The following is a 21,861-nucleotide window of genomic DNA, read 5'->3' on the forward strand; positions in this document are numbered from 1 at the left end:
CACTTTCAACATTTCAGACCGGGTCAATCAATCTGATGTCACAATCAATTTTTCAAGAATTTACAAAGTCTGTGGAGAAATTGCAAAAAGCCTCATCATAGAACATCATTTCACAGCCCCTTCCAAACACTGATATAGTAAAATCATAAGTGTCCTTTTAATATTTGTCAGACATTCTGTCCTTACATTAATTTCAAAAACAGAAAGAAAGCCCAACATTTCCTGGGTGTTTATAAAGAAAAACAAAAACATGAGATACAAGAAATTGAACAGGTTCTTTATTTGATGGGTACCTTCTATAACAGTCTTGATAATACATGTATAAAGACAAAATACAAAACACGGTATCTTATTTCATGACCAACAAACAGCCAAATGACACAACTGGTAGCAGACGACGTTGCATGTGGCTTGTACATTGTGCATCATTTCTATGGAAAACGTTTCAACTACTATAACTCTAAGTCCAGACGACATGATAGGGTCAAAAACATAATTTCATCTCAACCTGTAACAACCTTAATACCATTATTTAAGACTTCCTTCAAAAATACCTTTCAGTCCAAGATACACAAGTAGCACCTGAATAGTGATGGGAAGTCAGTCAATCAGTCAAAAGAAGAAAAAATTCTTTAAAAAAAATGAGTGTACAGTTGTTTAATTGTCACATTGAATTCAACATATCAACATTACACCACATTGTGGTACCAACCGATTTCATATTGTATTGTGATGTGACTAACTACACACATGTACACATACTAACTTATTCATCACGAAATTCTGCAAATCTACAAGCAGTAGGCAATGTCCTATTTAACATAGCGTCTCAACTGAAGTGTCTTTCATGTTCTTTCAGACATAAAACATAGATCAATTTGATCGATCACATAGTACAGACTTTTCAACTCCCTCCGTAAACGCTATTTGATCATTCTAAACTTTTCAGGCCATGTGTCCTTCGACTCTATATTGTCTTGTACATTCATATTCCAATGACACAGAAGCTACAATTACTTATTCCACCATACATACAGAAAACGTACTGGGGCATAAACTTTACCTATATCTCTTCTTTTATCATTGTCTAATTTCTTTGACCTCTTCCCTGGTTGGGTCCTGAGATAGGGTTACTAGTACATGCTGTTGTTGCTACTTTTTCACCCAAAAGTCATTTTTCATTGTAGGTTTTCACATTTAATATCAGCTGTACTTCTTTTGTTAGAGAACTAGAATGTGGTAGCTTGAACATGTTGAAGATGGTAATGTTGTGGATCAGTTTGCTATTAAAACAATCTCAATGGTCGAACCTGCACAATATGCAGGCAAAACAAACATTTGCAATGGACAATTACCGAACAGCACTTACACAAGATTAGCCCTTAAACCCACAATTATTCAATCAATGCTCTATTCCATCTTAATACAATGTATATTTGTCACGTAGATCATTCCCATCCTAGCACTAACATGGTTGAATCTGAGCAACTGACAATAATTGTAATATTCATGAGAAGAAAATAAATTTGTTCTAATTTGTACACACATAGTTTAACATTTTGACAGCATCAGATTTAGCTCTTACTCAGTGTCTTCTGCTTTCAGTACCCTACCTTCACCTCTATAGTTTATTTCAAAATACATGTACTAGTAAGTGTTTCCCTGACTGCATCAACATGAAAATGTAGGAAATGTTATTTGCAATATGACTAATTAGAAAAGGCTTCTGTTATGTTATCCAACACATGTACAACTTGGGAACTGCATCGTAACAACTGCAACTGAAAACAGCATGGAATGACTGAGTTTCTAACGAATCAACAGTTTTGTCCGTTTTAAGAATCATTGTAACCACCAGAAAGGCCAGATTCTAAAGTCACTATTGTAAGTACAAAAACTCACTAGTCTACTATATACAGTGGTCCACTGGATCTTTGCTTCAGTTGATCCTTTCTTAGCGTTTCATACATGCATTTCATGTAATGTAGCAATCTATCATGTAATGTAGCAAGTTCTTCATGTCCTAAATCTCAAATGTCCCCTTTTGGTGGATAATGTGTAATCCTGCTTTAATTCCCTAGTCTGTTGAAGTTCTGTTCTGCCATTGGCTGGAATGATGGAACCAAACCTTTTTGTGATTGGTGGATTTTCAGCTGAAGTCTTCCTGCTTTGTGATTGGTTGCAGATATTCTCTGGCAGCTTTTTTTTGTTTGTACATTTATACAAAAGGTGGGAGAGAGTGGGACAGTAGATTTAAACTTTAAGGAAAGGATTAGAGAAGAATTATTTTTCAATAACAGAGATCTATATGAAATGAGGGGCCTGATTGTGATTCTTCATGATTTCCACATGAGTAAAAGGTAACAAGAATACTGAGTGTGCAGTTGGCTCTTATACAGGATATGTCTAAATTCAGGGTGCACTATCTACAAGCATTTTGCTAATTTCTGTCTATCTGATGACACTAGTATATCATAACAACATAGACAAACTGATTCAACTTATATGCTAGGTTTAGAGAAAAGAAACCGCAAAATGCTACACAGATGAGAAACCCTGAATGGTAAACTTTGCACATACAAGCAAGAAGATAGCTGGCACTGCCAGTCTAGTTTTCTCTTTATCTCTTTACATAGTTGACTCCGCATTGTTCTTGTGCTTTCCATTTCTGGGGTCTTCAAGGTTATTTGTTGACATCCCCCTTGAGTCTTCAAATCCCAGACTGTAGCAACAAAAAGAAGAAGAGACATGTTGCAATATTCACCAAAAATGACGTAACCAATGAACCAACCAAACAAAAAGAGACAAACAATTTATAATTGTAACAGCCTATTTCTTGTGGATAGCACATATGACTAGCCAGGTGAGCAGTGGATCATAAGTTGCAGAAAGACTCTAGTATCCTCCATCTCTGCAACTTATGATCCACTGCTCACTGTGCTATCTACATAATGTGATGTCACAGAAGCACTGTCCATTCCTTGACAAAGACTGGAGCCAATCAGTTAAAAATTTGGGGAAGTCCAATATACTGTGTTGGAAATCACAGTAACTGTTAAACTTATTCAAAATGACTTTGCCAACACAGATGAACTTTCAAGTTATGCCAATTCTTTTGTTCAATATTATTCATGTACTTATTAAAACCTCAGAACCTTCTTGATTAAAAGCAAGCTTCAATTGCTGCTACACCATACTGGTAATAGGACTGGAAAGTTCAACTGCAAAGGATATCTTATTCAAATCACAACAGAAACTCATTCCTAAAGTTGATAACATTTGCATTCAAGAATTTATTTCCATTTGAGATATCCATGATATTTTACCTTTTGCAATCAGCCTTTCCAGTTTACCACTACCAATTGTCAGCACCTAAAAACCCCTAGAACGCTAAAGCCTAGGAGAAATGTCGTGTTTCCTGTAACCACACTGACCCCAGCAAAAACCTGCTGATAGTTCCCTTTTTTGGTCAGCGGCAAGCACTGGGAATGGACATAAAGTTTTTGAAATTTCTGCATATTGAAAAAGCTGTAGAATCATTTTTCAACATGTTCTCCTCATTCTGTTTGAACACAAAATTGCGTTCCTGAAATATATATGTATATATGTATGTCATTAGAATATGATGCTTCTTCTTCATGTGAAGCTGAAAATATATGATGCTGAAAATACCAGTGCCCTTATGTATTTCAGTTTTATAATGTTTAACAATATCTTTTTAAAGAAAATGCCTACCAAACGACCCTAATTTTTTTCAGGGCTGTAAATGGAAACACAACATTCCCAAGGCAAAAAGAGAGCATATTCAATATAATTTCTACAACGTATCACCATAAAACAAAAGGTTAGCATGTCCCAACAGGGGAGAAATAAAGAATGAAATCACCAACGTCTTGCCGTCTGAAAATGAAAGAAGAACTGAAGAAAACTCAGGGAAGAAATCAAAAGATTAGAGGGCAAGTAACCTGATAAACCATTAATTCTGAAAAACAGAACAAAGTGAACCAAGGACAGAACCAGGTGAACCGAACCGTGTCCCCAAAAAACTGTTGGTGTGGGCTTATATACAGCAAGTTTTCCATCTTTAATTACCAGTTTTGGGCAAAGTATCCAATAAATAGGTGAGTTGTTAGCTTTATCAATTTCAAATCTGAATAGGTAGATACTGTAGTGGTAGTTTAAGAAGGCACTTGGGGAAACATTCGTTAACATTTATCTATCCTTCTGTTTTTGATTTTTTACAAGAGATTCAAATCAAAATTTCATATTACGTCGAAAGTTAGACGTCTGAAATGTATAACAGTTTCCAAAATCATATTCTTTTTTTTTTGCGTAAAATTTCATAATGTACAGGAAAAGTTGCCGTATACTGCCCACAGTCGACCCTACCACTCACAGAAAAGTCCCCAATATCAGGTGAAGATGTGAACAAGTTGTCGGGGAGGTTCACTATCTGTTGGGCCATGTCGACGGGGCTGGACTGCAAACAGAGGGTACAAGTTCTGCCGAGTTACTAACTACAGTAGGATGGTCGTAAGGAGGTTTGCATGGAGTAAAAGGAAGGAGGGGACAAGTGTTGTCATCAGTTGTCTTCAGAGAAAGAGAGAGGTCAGTATAGACACAATGACATGGACTACAGGAGAGGAGCATACACTGAAGGGGATAGAAGATGGGCAAGGAAGCTGTATATAGAGCGTTTTCACTCCCTTTTCAGGTGTCCCTATTTACAATTCAATGAATTGTATCTCAAGCATATCCTGCATTTCCATACCAAACAGGCAGGTGCTGACTGCCATATTGGTGCCCCTATTTGCATTTCAACGGATCGTATATCAAGCATACCCTGCATTTTTGTGTTTCAGGTTCAAAGTATTCTTCTGGTATTCTCTTCAACTGTAGACACTTTACAGTGTTTATTTCAGAAGACCTTTCATTGTTGGAGCTAAGATTCACTGAAATGCAAATGAAGACACCAAAATGGTAGCAGACATGTCGATGATATCATGTGAAACTGCTCTATAGACACACAACAAGAGAAAACATACAAAGGCAAGGGAAACTGGCGCTCATGACAATGAAGCTGGTACACAGGAAATCAGAGGATATGACAACATAATTTTACAGGCAGTGGAGAACTCCACAACACAGACAGGAGATCCCATCAGTGTACGTGTAATGATAGGTACAACTACAAAGGTAAGAGTTACCTGTCCGATGTGCATGTCGCTCGTATCGAAGTCTGCAATATCGTCATCATCCCCGCTGTCATCAGCCTCCTCAGGTTCAGGTTCTATTGGCATCTGTTTACCCCTGTTGGCAAGAAATGGTGGATCTCCATAAATCATTTGATAGATATCATTTGGGTACCATGCAGCAACACACAATGTTGAAAGTCTCTCTTTACAAGAGCTATATCTTATTCAATGTCTTTTGTTTGTATCCATGGCAAGAGACCATCTAAATTTGTATAATGCAAAATCTAAATATGCCATTGTATAATGCAAAATGGCATGTAGACTATGATTTATTTGCAACACTAGAAGTGTGGAATATCTGCATTTAAGTAAGGGAAATATCTGCATTTAAGTAAGGGAAACACATTTCCATGTATGACATGGCTACTCACCCATGGTGTTCTCCACTACATTGCAAGCAGAGAATAGGAAAAACAAGAAATATATGACTACAATGACTGTGAATTGTTCACACTCAATAGCATCTAACATGTTTGTCCTTTTCCTTAACAGACAACCATACATTAACAGTTGTATAACACATGATCTGTTTCCTTACTTCTACCCCAACATATACAAAAATGTACATGGTTAACACTTCTAGAAGTGATATAATGATCTTTACCTCCCCCTTCTGCCGTGAGTGGAGTAGCTGATGTTGGCACGACCTTTCCGAGCGACATCGTGGTGTCTGACCTGCGCCCATGAACCCTGCGAGAGCGCTGGCTTGCCCGTACTGCAAAAACATAGAATACGGTTTAGTCCTTTTAAATATTGCTGATTTACTGTACGACTGTTCTTGTTTACTGAAGACAGACATCATCATCTCTTAAATTTACAAAATTAACGAAACACCAAAGTCCAAAGTAAGGGATAGAAGACAAGAATATCAATCCAGCATACTTAAGGCAGATTTAGTCATCAAGAGACTTTTTCAGCAGTAAAAATGTCCTAAAATTCAAAGTTGGTCATCAATCATGCTTGGTCCTCAGTTTGAGATTCAGCAGTATTTATGTGAAGAATGGGTACATATAAATTTGCCTTTTAAGGCAATACTATATAGTCATAGACTCATGATAGAGGGTTAGCTGAACATGATACTTTTCAGTGTTGAAAGTTTGTCAAGATCCATGCTTGGCCCTCATTCTGCGGTTCAAACCCTTTATTGGCTACAATAAGTGCATGTAAATGTGACATAACATACTGCTCAAATTCTCTTTCCGAGCCCTGTTCTGATTCGTCCCTCTCCGAGCTCTGTTCCGAGCCCTCCTCTGGATCCATTCTTCTCCTCTTCACTGCTGTGGACGTGTGCAGGGGCTGGCCGGGGCGGTTGGGGGTCTTGCCGGCAAAGGCTTCATTTGCTGTAAAAACACAACAGGAAAACAAGACATTAAGGGATGTTAACTTTTAAAAGAAGCTGCCTCTTATCTGCACCAACAAAGAAAAGAAAACACAACAACGAGGTATCATTTCTTTTCAATCATTCATTATGGTCGGGAAGGAGAAACTGTAAAGTAAGAAAAACAATAACGGTTACCATTGTGAGAAAAGAAAATGTACTATCTTTTATCCATGACATAGACTGGAGTAATGTAGATACAATGTATCAAATTCATATTCATTAATGAGATGTGTAGAGCATGGATCCTTACAGAGGAACAACGTAACAAATCTGAAAGAGACTATCATTGTAAAGAACAAATCAACAGCTGTTCAACGGAACAGCTAACAGAACGAAATACCAAAAAGCGGCTATTTCAGGTTATTCCATTTCAAGAGCTTCAGGTTGAGAAGTGCAACCCAAAATTTGGGGCCACAACGACAACAATATTAGAGTTTAGGAAGATTTCTGAACATCCCAAACTGAAATTCTTTCTATGGAATAACCCTATAAGGCGGCTACTTTGCATCCAACTGTCATTCTCAGCATCCCTAAACTCCCAGTCTCTCCTGGAGGTGGTGCGTGGTGGTGCAATCTTACTGGAATTCCTGCCTCTGGCCGGCTTCTGGTCTGAAAATGTTAGTACACATGTACAATGTTTGGTGGTCTGAAATTGCTTGGCAGACATCATTCCTTCTTTTTTACTTTATCGCTTAGGCCACACTGACTTAATGATTTTATGGATGACATCTGTGAACACCAGTTCTAAAAAAAATGTGGCCACATGTGACCTAATGACATCCCTGGTCAATCAGAGGCCAGAGGATTTGCTCTCCAGGGCGAGGGGGCACATGGTCAGGGCCCTTATTCCCCTCGTTAAAACAAGAATTGCAATCAAAACATTATTGAAAAGGCGACGTTACTACTAGAGGTGAGCATAGGACAAATGAAGCCTGGGAAAGAAAGTTTGGCAGAATTTTTTTTCTATTGTATTTTTCTTTTTTTTTTGCCCTTGCAGATTTGTTTTTGGGTATCCAGAGGATGTGATCCATAAAATTAAGTCAGTGTAGCCTTAAGTTTAAAATATCTATGATCATGAAAAAATTACACTATAGGCTTTCCTTTCTATAGATATCTTAGATGATACATTAATTATTCATATGTTCAATACACCTGGGAACATCTTTGCAAACTTAAGGAAGGCCACCTGGTATTGGAAAACACAGGGCTCAAAATACCTCAAGCCCCCCTCCCAGTTAGCCTTGGTACCATCCTCCTTAGCGACCAATGGCTCAATCTTTTCGCTCCATCAATAGCAAGGGAAATGATAATCTCGCAGCAGATCCTACGATGGCATAAGATAGTACTAAACTGGCCAAGGAGTGTAGTCAGCTAAGAGGTGTGCATTACATTTGCATGTAGCAAAACACACGCCTAAGCTAGCTTCACTCCTCTACCAGCTTTTGATACTATCTTACGCTACCATAGGATCTGCTTGGAGATTAGGGAAATGACTGAGCCAGTGGTTACAACGGAGGATGGCACCCAGTCTACCTCCCAGCCAAATAACTCAAAAGAATGCTGTTGAATGAAACAAACTGGAGGTAAAACATTGTTAGTGGTGAAACATGAACTTGAACGGGAACAGAACCAAATTAGTAATGAGGCTTTACTGCTAGTCCTTCTATTAATCCCCAGGCTTTGCTTCCGAGTTCGGCTACTGGATGATCGTCGTCTGCCTCTTCCTCTGAGTGGGGTATCATCCACTGTGGGAATTATCAAGCGATCATATAAACTACACCTGATGGAGAGACGAAGTACTATATGCTTCGAAAATGTATCAACAAAAGTCTGTAAGGTTTTTTCTTTGTTCAATTTTGTTACAAGAAATATGTGGGAAGAAAAACTTTAACTTTGAACATTTTAGCAACCAACTAGAAAGTTGAGCCATTGATGCATGATCTTGAGCTTCCAGAGACGATTTTTTATCAATAAATACTGAAGTCATAGAATCTCAAAAAATATCTACAATCAATTATGACTGGTCCCTCATCTACATTCAAATGATGGTACTAGACAGATCTTTAACATATTTTTGGCAGAACAAACTTCGAGGTAATGTTCATGAATCAAAAGAATATGTTACACTACCTTCCAGGGATAGTTTCCTCTTGGCTGCCATTTCTGATGGACTCTTGCCTCCCTTCTTCCCATGGCCTCGGATGCCCCTAGCCCCGACGACCTTCGACCCGTGCTCGCCCTCCAGTAGGCTGTTCCGGTAGGTGAGTAGTGGCAGCCACGGGTCGTCTATTTTGTTGATCATCCCTGGCCTCAGTTTGCTCTCCAGATAGTTTAAGCTACAGGGAGAGGAAAGTTTTCATCAGTCATTTTATACCAGACAAGTAGTAGCGCGTCTAGAACCCTGAGTTTGAACCCCAGCATTTACACCTAAATTGTACACTACTGGAAACTTTTGTTAAGATGTTTAGCAAAGGATCCTGTGTTTGAGGAGAGCCAAACCTTAAGCCCATTAAAATAACACCATATTGATTATTAAAAGAGCCTTCCTGACTCTTACTCGTTGTATCTTAACAAATCCTTTTAAGTATGGTGCCTAAAGAAAGTACTAGGGTATAAGACATAATGTATTAACTTCCAGCAATGGAATTCTTTTATTACTGCATCTATTTTTCCATGTAGCCAATGATTGATGCAGATATGAAAATCCCACTCATGAAAAAATCTTACTTGCCCATTGGGTAGAACATGTGCTTGCCTGATCTACAGTTTCACTTGCCCGTGACAATCGGGCTAGTGGACTTGTCCAAGTTTGATTATAGCTGACATGTGCTTCTATAGTACAAATAGAGCCAGGCACGGCGAGTGTGTACTTACATGGTCTTGCCATCCTGCTTCATGACTTTAGGACTGAACTTGTCCAAGTTTGATTATAGCTGACATGTGCTTCTATAGTACAAATAGATCCCAGCATGGCGAGTGTGTACTTACATGGTCTTGCCATCCTGCTTCATGACTTTAGGACTGAACTTGTCCTAGTTTGAATATAGCTGTAATGTACTTCTATGAAAGTACAAATAGAGCCAAGCACGGCGAGTGTGTACTTACATGGTCTTGCGATCCTGCTTCATGACTTTAGGACTGAACTCAGCCAGGATCTCTAGGAAGCTGAGGAACGGTGGTGGGCCTTCCGGGTCGTCGGGGTCATCTAGCGGGGTGATGGCAAACACTATCCCCTCCCTGGGAAATAAGGGATGACAGAGTTAGGTTTGTACTAGATGGTTCACATGTCACGTCAAACATAGATGGAAAATACAACATACAGGGCTCAAAATACTTTTTTTCTGCACACCTGCACTGGTGCAGGTAACATTGAAAATTACCTCCGTCGTATCCATTGTCGTATCCACCAAACAAATTTTACCTGCACCACTCAGGAACCATTTCCTTCTATACTTTATAGGTGGTAGAGTCAATGAAGCTAATAACAATCCACATACACCTACACCATATGGCATTCATGTATAAAACCCAGTACATGGACCAGTGCAGGTTAGGTGCAAGTAGACACCAGAAATACCTGCACAGCTCCAATTTCACCTGCACAAACCTGCATATGCAGGTGGTATGGAGGTGGTTGGAGACATAGACATAAGTATAAACAAAGAAGTACATAGAGTAGAAATTTGGCGGAAATTGTTCTACGACAACATGTTTGTAACTACATTGTAAAAGAGACTGACTTGTGAATCTCTGCAACGGCCTGCCGTGTCTTGACTGGATCCAAACCAAAGGTCAGGGAGAATCGTCTCGCCAGCTCCTGGAATTCAAGTTCAGATTTAAGTTTCATTTCATTAAACATACCAAAAATTATGAAAATTCGTTGTTCCCTTCTTGAGTTATCATCTTCAGAAGTTTTTGACAAAAATGCCCCTGCTATCCCAAAATTAGACGCTAGGGGGACCAAACTTATGTCATTTCTTCCTGAGCACAAGAGCTACCTAATACTCAAAAATCGTGGCCATAGCTTGTTCAGAACACCGAGATAGCAAAACCGGAAGTTGCGCTGCAGTACCAAGGGGAGCCGCTAGGGGGCCCAAAATCTAATCATTTCCAGCTTTCATCACACACTACCAACACACCAAGTATGAAACCAATCCACCCAGCCGTTCTTGAGTTATTTTGTTTACACACACACACACACACAAACACACACACAAACGCGGGGTAAAATATAACCTCCATGAAATCATTTCATGGAGGTAAAAAGCCCTCAGACAGCCAAACCTGCAACAATGTAGCAAAGCTTCTTTATTATATATGCTCTTACTTCCAATGTTAGTGGTAAAATTTACATTTACATGCTTTTTTTGTCCCCAGGTAACACGCATAAGGTGCATTCTGCCTTGCAAATGAGATTTTTTTGTCTACTGAATGACAATGTATAGTTGAGCAACATCTCTATGCCTATCCAGTTTTCTTATATGTAAAATACTTTTCACTGCCCCAAAAACCCTGCAAGCCTATCTGCAATACCACACATAGAATATGTATTGTATGACCAAAAATGGTACTGTAAATATATTATGTCCCATAAGACAATTTACACATGATACTACTAAAAAGTCATGCTTGGTATTGCAATTTTAGATGTGAGATTTCATTTTCCTATAAGGCCACATCAAGTAAATTTTATGGATGACATCCTCTGCAGACTGCAAAAATAATGAGATAGGGCGAAAAAAAAACAAGATGGGCAAAAAAAAACAAGATGGCAAATTTTCAAAATAGACGTTGTAACAAGACTTGAAGTGACAAAATATGGCATCACAGCCAACAAGGCATTCATTCCTGTATTTAAGAAGTGCACCAATGTAGTTAAAGTGACACTAGTATGGTAGACTGGTATCATTAACCAAGTTGGCAACTACACTCATAGCTTCCATAGTTCTGCCACTCTTACAACTATCTATCAAGTTTCACTTCTGCAACTACAGTCAATGCTACAGAGTCTCTAGTGTCAATTCTACATTCAGTGATTAGGTTACAACACAACCTTTACCCATTTTCGTCTATCCGGGCTTCCCTTAAGAAGAAAAAAATCTTGTTTTTTTTTTCTGAAATCAGGTGAAAATTAATGAGCGCGCGGATGTCATCCATAAAATTTACTTGCTGTGGCCTAAATTAAAGAAGTAAAAAAAGAGGGCATAAAAAAAGATAACCTTGATAGACAGGAAAGGCTGTGAAGTCCTATCAAGCGGCTGTTGAGTTCCTTTCACTTCTCTGAAGAGCTGCGTGAGTGCAAGGTTGAGAGTTCTGGCGGTGTTGACTTTGTCCATCTCTCGAGCCTTGGACAGCGTCGTCTTGATGATATCACCATAGTCATTATAGTACTGGAAAGCAGGATCAAATTGGCTTGAAATTAGTATGAACAATCACAATTTAGAGGAAAAAAATCAACTGTAACTGCATATTGTTACGTTGCTAAGATTTTAACATCCACATGTACATTTGAATTAGTGACCAGATGGGCCTTAGAAAAAGATGTTGTGTTTCCTGTTTTCCTACCATCCCTAGAAAAAACCTGCCAACCCTAGACTTTTTTTTTGGTTGGGCGGTGGAGTCGCATCGCTTCCAGTTAGAATTTCTATTTAGCCTGCTTCCTATTGAACAATGCTTCGTGGGGATTTAATTTCGCGGTAGCAGGAAAAAGGACTTTTCGCGGTGGTTTCAAGTTCGCGTTAGCACCATGCACTGTAGTCTCTTACTGCCATGGAAAAATTTTCGCAGCGGTTTGTTCCATTTACATTAATCCATCGCAAAAGTTTCTGCATTTACAGTATCCATTATGCACAACATTCAAGTTTGACATTGAAAGACACTAAGTGTCCTCGTACATGTCAGTTTACTTTGTTCAACTGTATTGTAATATGTCACACCAGAGTTTTGGACTGCTAAAAAAAATTAAAAGAAAAAAAGATAATCTCTACCTACCGAACCTAATTTTTTCATCACTGAAACAAGAAACACAACATTTTGTTCCCAGGCCTTGTTGGTTAATACCTACAATGTACAAGTCTTTTTGAACGAAGGACTAGTTTTTTATCATCTACAACATACATGATGTGTGCATTTTAAAGTGACCAGTTGCTGACAAATACTTACCCTCATGTAGTGTTTAAAGATGTCGGCAGCTGTTTTGATGCTGACCATGTTGTAGACCACCAGTTTGCAGTAGCCAGCCAGCAAGTTTCGCCTCTTGTGTAACGCCTCTATCTTATTGGCTTCATCCTCTTCATCATCTGTGATGTAAAGACAATGTGACTTACTGGTTTAGTTTGATTCAAGACTAGCTATATGGCCCAAAATATAAAGAAATGGAGATGGGTAGTTGTACACCCTATATGCAATGTTTCCTAGATATAAAAAAAAATGACAAAAAAAGGATTTGGGACCATGTAGAAAATGATTATATCAGCAGGAGTTAACACATTTTGGCGCTTACCAGTTCAAGAGAATAAGAAGAGTGATGTAGAGTAGAGCAGTTTAGAATCATTTCCACAAAGTTTCTACAGTCAAACTTACAGAGTTTACATGAAGACTGGATTTAAAAAATGCCAGTGCGAGTCAGATACTCCACCAAAATAATTGAAAACTGGACCATTATTTTCAGTATTGCCCTTTCACAGGTTTTCATAAACAATTATGTCCAGGTTCAGTCTAGACCTGGACCTGATCCTCTGGACCTGAACAGTACCTGAACCTGAATTTTCTGTACCAGTACCCACCCCTATAAATGACACAAAGTTGCGTACCAGTAGCTTGGTGTTCTTCCTCTGGACCGACAAAAACCCGCTCTCCGAGCAAAGACGTCAGCCTGACTTCCGTCACGGGGTCCGTGTGGTGGATCAGGTTCTTCATGACGGGATTGGCCGCCACTTGTCGTGCAAAGACCACCAGAATGTCCACGATGGACATGAATGCCTCCTCCTGAATGGTAGGGTCCACGTAACCTTCCACCAACTGGCTGCAGTACTCCAGAAACGTTTTGACACAACTGTTGATTGTCCTGATATCATTCTGGAAAAATACAATGAAAACATTCCTTCAGACATGTGCAATCAGAGATGGCAGACTTCATACCCTTACCCATACTGCTTTGTGACCCTCTAACAAAACAAAACAGCACAGGGGATGTGGCTAGGTAGATCTACATCAGTCCATCTCTCAAAATTTCAAAGTCCACAACCTGTCATATACTACTGTTGATAGTTTTCACATAGTTCTACTAAAAACATTTCCTGGGCTCAACATGAATAAGAGATACAATTCATTTGAAACCAGAATCCATATGTTATCATTGGAAGTACAGGGCTTGAAATACATTTAGGGGTCAGCTTGCAACTTCAAAAGTTACTTGCTTAGTATATGAATTGGATTTTCTGCAAATTTGCCTTCTTTTGTACTACTCTTACCTCTTACAGAATAAGTTACAAGAAAAACATACACCTTACCTTGTCCGGATCATGTTCATCCAGTCTGGAGAACCTCCACATGACGTCCATGTGAGCACAGGCAATGGAGCGGATTAGGATCTGGGAAGGAAAATACATTCTCACTAAATGGCAACACAGAAGCAATACAGGTAATGCAATACATCTCAGACACATTGTTAGATGTCTATAGGGAACAGGCACAATGAACAAGGCCTTACAAGGGACAGTGAAAACAACAAAAATATTTCAGGACAAAGCACTAAGTGATTATGGGATCAACAAAGACCTAATCCTTCCATAGGGATGCAAGATTCTTCCTGTCTGGTCTATTTTACTTAAGGCAATTATCATATAGCCATATGACATTGACCAACTTGAAGTCCAAATTTCATAATGGTCATGATGTAATAACATCACAGTGCCACAAAGTGGTGAATAATAAATCTCAAGTAATGAATAAATAATGTTGACCAATTAGAATGGGAGATACAAGGACAAAAGGAGAAATACAAATGTACTACACTTTGCTCACTCGGTGGTTTTATTCGGTGGTAATAGCAAATGTCCAGGCATTATGACACCATATACACCTCGGGACGGGTCATTAAACCTTAATCAACACATAAAATCCACTACAATTCAGAAGATACATGACCACTTGCTAAAAGGAAACCTCACCTCCTGTGGAATGTAGTTTTTATCGTTAGCTGCTTTGATGATGAAGATAAACTTCTCGAAGAGGTCGAATGGGGAGAGGTCGTGACATTTGTAGAACTCCATCAGTCTTTTCTGGGCAGACGTCACACTGAAGATGTCATCTTCATCTGCCTCATCGCCCTGAGACAAAGGAGGAAAAGATGAAAGTGAATGAATGACAGATTAAATGAGTGATGATAAGCAACTAATTGGCTATAACAGTGTATGCTTTTATCTTTATATCCTAGAATAAAGTATCCCCCCAATAAACTAGTTGCCATCAAGTACAGATGGAAAATCCTCATTCCATTATCCTTTGTTTGATTATACTGCTGCTGGGGTCCCTGACGCAGGGGTAGGCAGCAGTCGGCTAGTCAGCTTTAAACAACTCTCAATTGGAGCTAGGTTACAAAGGTTGGTTATGATAGGTAGTACAGTATAATATAACCAGTATGCCTGCAAAGCTGATGTGTGACAACAAAGAGCATTTTTACCCTCTATACAGATTCAGTACTGTAACTGCATTTGAGTTGGCGGGGATGTGAGTTCAGGAAAAAGGAAGTAGGAAGAAAATGGAGGATTTGCGATGATTTTTAGTTTGCAGTTGAAAGAAAGGGGTAGATAGAAGGGCTGGGTATTGGTACAGCGTACCGGTACAAAACCGTTTTTTCTTATTGGACCGGTCCAGAAAAAACAGACCTGAAAAAAATAGATGGACCGGATGTTGGACCGATTAGAAAATTAACAGATTATTTTATCAGGCATTCACACGTTTTGGCGCTTGCAGGTGGAAGAAAATAACAAGAGTGAAATAGAGTAGTAATTTCTACCAAGTTTTACAGCCAATCGTACAGGTGCAGTTAGCGTTGTAGGATTTTAAAATGCCAGTGTAAGTCTAATACTCCACCAAACAGATTTCTTTGTAGTGAAATGGACCATTGGTATGAGTCATACTGCATCAGGTCCAGGTTCAGGTCCAGACCTGGACCTGATCCTTTGGACCTGAACCGGACCTGGACCTGAATTTTCTGTACCGGTAGTGTACCCACCCCTAGTAGATAGGCAGAAGACATAACAAGTATTTTCAAGGTTACTTTAAGTTTGCGATAAAAATGTCAATGTAAAAACTGCAGACATAAAACCACTTGAAAATTTCTGCATTTACTGAAATCAATTTCAGTTTTCGACTCTATAAATACATGGGAAAAGAACTACTACAGTAAATGTAGAAAGTGGTACCTCTTGGAAGAACGTCTCCAGACTCTGCTTGAACTTCTGCACCAGGGCATCGAACAGACCGCCCCGAGACACCATGGCCTTGGTGTGGATGGGGTAGTCTTCACTACACAGCACCATCAACGACTTACTGCACTCCTCTAACACCTGCAAACATTCAACAGCTCAGATCTGCAATATGCAAGCTTAAAATTTTCATGAGATTTCATCCTGTACTATCTATTTGTTGTGGGTGGGGGGGGGCAACTTGTAAAGGTGCCTATGCATCCTGCAGGGCTCGAAATACTGGGTGCATATGCACCCAGGTGCACCCAAAATTGGAGCTGTGCACCCAATTATTTTCTGTGGGTGCACAGGGTGCACCCAAATATTTTCTTAGGTTTATATATGTAAAGATATCAACGTATACTAGTATACAACATATTCTTGACATCTAGGTAGAAAGATGATGGAGATGTCTGTCATGGTACTTGTGTAAGAATTTGATAGCTTGTAACTAAGTTTTATCAATAAGTTATTACTTAAATTTAAGTGGTGCACCCAAAATTTTTTTTAGTGCACCCAATTTTTTAAGCTGGGTGCACCAGTGCACCTAATCCCAAAAATGAATTTTGAGCCCTGATCCTGTATACCTGTTTTAACCTCCCTTACATTGTGATTGTGATCAATTCAAAAAGGGTCACAAAACATCAGTGTTATTAGTCTTTTAATAAACCTAGGTATTCCAACCAAAATTTCAAAAGTACAATACAATATTAGTTTTTACTGTTTCTGAAAGAGCTAATAAAGAGAATTAAAATGCTTTTTAAATGAAGCAAATATCTTAAGCGGTTGCTGAGATATGGCTCCTTGAAGTTTCCAAAATCAGCCCTCCGAGACGGCCGGCCGCGCGATAAATTACGAAAATTAACAAAATAGCTTTTTTAAGGGGTGATAAAAAGGTAAGTGAAGGCTGAAAAGCTTATTTTTATCTTATTTACTTGTAATATGCACTACTTGTAATATGCACTACATAGAAATATTCTACAGGATTCCAGACATTAATATCTTTTTATTATGTTTTTACACAGGGTCAAAGTATGCATTTTGCAACAAATTACTCAGGTGGCAGCGTGACCTTTGACCCCTGGGGAAGGAAAATTCCTCCAAAGTTTACACACTTGTATCTCTTGACAGGAATGACCATGTCTTCCAATATTTCACATAAAACAGCACCCAGTGGTGTTCTTTCACACAATAACAGTCATGTTATCTGTACTTCATAAGAAAAGGAGTAAATTTGGGTATATATATACACATTTTTGATTGCGTTCTATGGTATTTTGCGGGTGAGTATACTATACGGTGCACTGTGCTAGACCGAGTACCGGTACTTAATAGACTTTTACAATGTACAGCATTATGTTATTTCCTATTACCAATCCTAGTCACATCCACAGAATGTCAACTATGGTAACTTCTTTAATAAGAAGGTCAACTTGGTCAAGGTCAAAGGTAAGATTGCATGAACATCTCGCATTATTTGATGAGGCACAATGTTACACTGCATCATTAGCATAAGTTCACACTTGCACAATACATGACAGATGTTAGTACTATAAGAAGAAGAGATAAAATAATGATAGATAGACAATGTAAACACTGAACTTATGATGACAAGGTAAACATTTTTCAAGGTCACGTACAGGCTATTTTCTGTAAATGTACATAGATTTCTTGGAATTTGGATGTGTTACTTCCCGATAATTCTTATAATCAGTAATTATCAACGGTATCATAGAAAGTACACAAAGTTTTGCACAAAAAAACAGGCCTACTTATCATTTTCTGTGGCACTAACTGTTCTGTGCTTTCTTAACAAACTTAACACTTTTATTTAGTTAAATTGGCAGCACAACTAGTTAACTTGTCAACTTTACATTTGTCCTACACCATCCAATACATGCGTATCTCGCTCTACTTATTGGTACTACAACCTACATTCTTCAAGTTTTTTCTCTGCTAGTCTTTTATCAGCCACATCTGGGATTAGATAGAATATTCCTCCTAATAAACAATTAAACTTTTAGTTTTATTATTGTGTCTACCATGGTGATGAACGATGATGGTCATCTTTCTGCGGCGAAGACGTCCTACCCAAGTACCACACCATCACTACGGTGATTTGTAGTTACAGTTCTTTTGTATGACGTAATAAAGTGGTTATAAAGAAAGAATCAGACTGACACATGCATGTAACTGAATTCTATATAATGCATCAAGAAGATTTGAAGTTAAAATAGATTAAGATTAGATAAATTCCCAAAACCGGATGGAAGAAGGTAAGTCAGTAAGTGTCAATTTGCTTCTACACCATCTTCTACGACTGAACCTGGGTACCAAGTGGGCTTGTCTTGGAGGTCGCCATTACCAAACTGTAGAGACAAGAATATAATATTGCAGGTAAGTACTGCAGATTTATGATCTTTACTTAACAAAATAATCCAGACGTGCAAAGTCAAACAAAATGCCACATGGCACAAAGAGCACTAGCCTGAACAATCTGGTTGTAACAAACTTACTTCACAATGAAAATGAAAATGCCATAAGTATCTTTTTTAATTGGGCATAGCTTCCCCGGCTGACCTTAGAACAGGTGGCCACACAAGTGAAAAAATACACTTGGTATTTTGGACTCGGAACGAGGCAAGAAATGATTTGACGAATAATAACAATGTCATTGAAAATACCATTGATTTCTTATTTTGAAAAAAAATTGGGCATAGGTTCCCCGGCTGACCCCTAACCGGGGGCCACGGTTGCCTCAAGTTCAACAAGTAAAAAAATACACCATGGTATTTTGGACTTGGAACAAGGCAAGAAATGATTCACACAAATAATCATATTGAAAATGTCGTTATTTATTTTGATTTTTAAAAAAATTGGGCATAGGTTCCCCGGCTGACCCCTAACCGGGGGCCACGGTTGCCCCTCAGTCACAAGTAAAAAAATACTCTGTGGTATTTTGGACTTGCAACTGAGGCAGAATGATTCACACAAATACTAACGGTATTGAAAATACCATAAATTATTTATTTCGAAAAATTTGGGCATAGGTTCCCCGGCTGACCCCTAACCGGGGGCCACGGTTGCCTCAAGTTCAACAAGTAAAAAAAATACACCATGGTATTTTGAACTTGGAACAAGGCAAGAAAATTTATGATTCACAAGGCCAATTTCACATAACAAGAAAGAAAGAAATAGAATGATTAACAAATCTAAAACTGTAATGTTTTACATTGTCTCATGACTTAAAAACATGGATAAAGACATGATTTTGCATTGCTAGCATTGTCTATAGACAAAAAAAATGGTCAAAACAAACAAAAACAAAGAAAACATTTTCTTCCTTGAGGACACAAAAGTACCCCATCCCAAAACAAACCTACAATTTACAGACACTAAAAATTCATCAAAGTATTTTACCTGGAAATTCCTGCTCTATAGCGTCGAAAAGGATCTGTTTGTGCCGCTTCAGTCACATAACTTCTATTTGTAAGAGGCACGCGGCCGAAGTTCGGCGCGTCAGGATCGCGCGGCCGGCCAAACACAGGGCGCTCGGGCCGACCTCGCCAGGAAAACAAGCTCCGCGATCCGCCGGCTTGCATGCAATAGACATCCCGATTACATCAAAACGTAGCCTATTTTTTTGTCGTCATTTGGACAGGGGTGACAACCGGCAAAAATAAAATTTTTGCGGAGATTTTTACAATTAAACATCGATCAATCACTTCAAGTGGAATTTTTACCGGCAAAAAATAAAAGTTGACAACTGTCACCGGTATCATTTTAAAGCTCGTAATCTGCTCTTTGCAATGACACTACTTTCATTCTGCTGCGGTCTAAGACGGCGATGCGCAAGCGCCGTGAACGCAGCGTAGCGAGCTGGGGGAGGGGGGAGGTTTCGGGCCCGTGTTTTCCAACCCCGGCCGAGCGGCGCACGGCGCGCCGTTTTCATCGGCAAATATTTGGCGTTTTGGACATTTAACAGACCGAACAAACATATCACACGAAAGAGAAACTTATATGCTTTATTTTCATGGGTAAATATGCCTCTAGGAGTGAGTAGTTTTTGTGCCGCGAGTGTGAGAAGATGGTAAGAAATTTACCGATCGCCATGCGGCAGGACGTTTTCGCGGTAGCGTTGGAATACCTAATAAACCTGAACACTTTGTTTGATAAAAAGGCCTTGTGATGGTTGGGTTCATTTAAACTGCACAAAGTTTAATAGAACACACACTTGAATAGTGGGTCAACATCTTTATGCCAGGCTAGCTATTCCAAATTTGGTAGGAGAAAGCTCAGCTGCTTGTAAGAGCCTTGACACTTGACACAGCTTCCACAAAGTGTACAAACCTCTTGTTCTGCATGTTTCTCTACTATATCCTGCATGTGCTTCAGGAGGAGATCCAAGTGCTGAAGAAGAAAATAAAACAGAACAAGGATTTGTAATTTTCAATTGTTTCACTAGGAATAGACCAATCCTGAAAGAATGTCAATCACAACTAGAAGTTGAACCAAAAATAGTACATTAACAGGTGGTTCAACCAATGATGTCCATCAAACTTTTCATTTGTAGTTCTGCGAGTGAGCATGGTTACACCATCGATCTGTTGCACTCAGCAAAATTATTCTCAAACCAATGACATCCAAATAGCAAAATATGATTGTTGAGAATATCTGTGGCTAATTGGTGGTGTGTACTAACCTTTTCAAGCCTACTGGTTGTGTATATATCCAGGTCAAAGTACTGAGGGATGCACAGCAAGTTGATGACCTTCTCCGCATCTACGGCATACTGTGTGGTAAGGAGGTAGTCAAAATATATCAATCGAAGTACATGAGGGACATGAGTTTTTGTCTCTTCAATCTATTCAACTGTTTGTTTTTTTGCTAGTTTGTGATATTGGGAAAGCTTTTGAAAGGAAAAACAACATAAAAGTAACAGTCGAAAGCAATTACGTTTACCTTTACATGGTCTTGTCTAACAAGCATATATTCTATCTATTCTTATTCAAACACATTGATATATATTCTGACCAGCCCCTCCAGATCTGTCCTGCCACTTGCTACATAATGTAATTAAACACCTCAGAATGCTAATTTACCAGTAACCATGGTGACAGATGTCTAGTCCAGGTGATAGATATTATTTATTTGGATTGGAAGCAGGAAAAGAGGAAACAGAACAAAAACAATGTTGCCTTTCAACTGTTTTGTTTCCTTACCTTTCCTAAAAGTGCTGGCAGTGTCTGGATGAGGTGCTCTGTAAGTTTGACTTTATCATCATAGATCTGCTTCTTCTCCCTGGCTGTTTGCACCTACAGAGAACAAGAAAATCAATATCTATATTAAACACAATATTATGATAATCAAGACTCTATACTAAACAATACAGGCTACCACCCCTTCCCCTTCTTGCCAAATGATAATCATCATTACATATTTAACTTGACAGGGTTTAATCTGAGGGTAGTTGGACAGCCTTGCCTGCCTGTCAGTTGAATTGAGGAATATGTATTGGGTATCATTCTTTGTGCAAAGATACAAACTTATAGTCCAACACAAAACAAAAAACTGATCCCACAGATTCCCACTAGGCATTTCCAAAAACAAACTAACTTTTGGTCACAGCTAGTTAGAAATCAAAGGATACAAGACACTATTTGATATCTGAATCAAAACTTTGGTTGTTTTTTTTCTCCTGCTATATATCATGGTAGGAAGAAATGAGAAAGACCAAAGAAGATGTGGCTGGATA

At 38.8% G+C, this 21,861-nt stretch overlaps 1 protein-coding gene and 1 long non-coding RNA gene across 5 annotated transcripts in view; both read right to left on the reverse strand.

Annotated features, from left to right (window-relative positions):
- Positions 1-256: 256 nt before the first annotated feature.
- The window catches only part of LOC118426913 (cohesin subunit SA-1-like), a 44,259-nt gene continuing 22,654 nt past the window's right edge, over positions 257-21,861 (reverse strand). For 3 of the 4 annotated variants that reach the window (XM_035836531.1, XM_035836533.1, XM_035836530.1), the window contains 17 exons: positions 21,329-21,421; positions 20,809-20,898; positions 20,457-20,516; positions 16,065-16,208; positions 14,808-14,966; positions 14,148-14,228; positions 13,449-13,713; positions 12,799-12,935; positions 11,856-12,026; positions 10,377-10,453; positions 9,742-9,873; positions 8,767-8,972; positions 6,439-6,595; positions 5,860-5,970; positions 5,208-5,310; positions 4,397-4,480; positions 257-2,722 (listed from right to left, as the gene is read on the reverse strand). In XM_035836531.1, coding sequence (XP_035692424.1) covers positions 2,711-2,722; positions 4,397-4,480; positions 5,208-5,310; positions 5,860-5,970; positions 6,439-6,595; positions 8,767-8,972; positions 9,742-9,873; positions 10,377-10,453; positions 11,856-12,026; positions 12,799-12,935; positions 13,449-13,713; positions 14,148-14,228; positions 14,808-14,966; positions 16,065-16,208; positions 20,457-20,516; positions 20,809-20,898; positions 21,329-21,421 — 2,082 coding nt within the window. In that variant the 3' untranslated portion in view covers positions 257-2,710. The remainder of the gene's footprint in view (positions 2,723-4,396; positions 4,481-5,207; positions 5,311-5,859; positions 5,971-6,438; positions 6,596-8,766; positions 8,973-9,741; positions 9,874-10,376; positions 10,454-11,855; positions 12,027-12,798; positions 12,936-13,448; positions 13,714-14,147; positions 14,229-14,807; positions 14,967-16,064; positions 16,209-20,456; positions 20,517-20,808; positions 20,899-21,328; positions 21,422-21,861) is intronic. The other variant, XM_035836534.1, reaches the window with a different exon arrangement.
- On the reverse strand, positions 17,505-20,261 carry LOC118426914. Its single transcript, XR_004832491.1, has 2 exons — positions 19,527-20,261; positions 17,505-18,475 (listed from the first exon to the last, which is right to left on the reverse strand). It is a non-coding gene; the product is annotated as an uncharacterized LOC118426914 (long non-coding RNA).

This window comes from Branchiostoma floridae, chromosome 12 (assembly GCF_000003815.2).
Source record: "Branchiostoma floridae strain S238N-H82 chromosome 12, Bfl_VNyyK, whole genome shotgun sequence".
Taxonomy (NCBI): Eukaryota; Metazoa; Chordata; class Leptocardii; order Amphioxiformes; family Branchiostomatidae; genus Branchiostoma; species Branchiostoma floridae.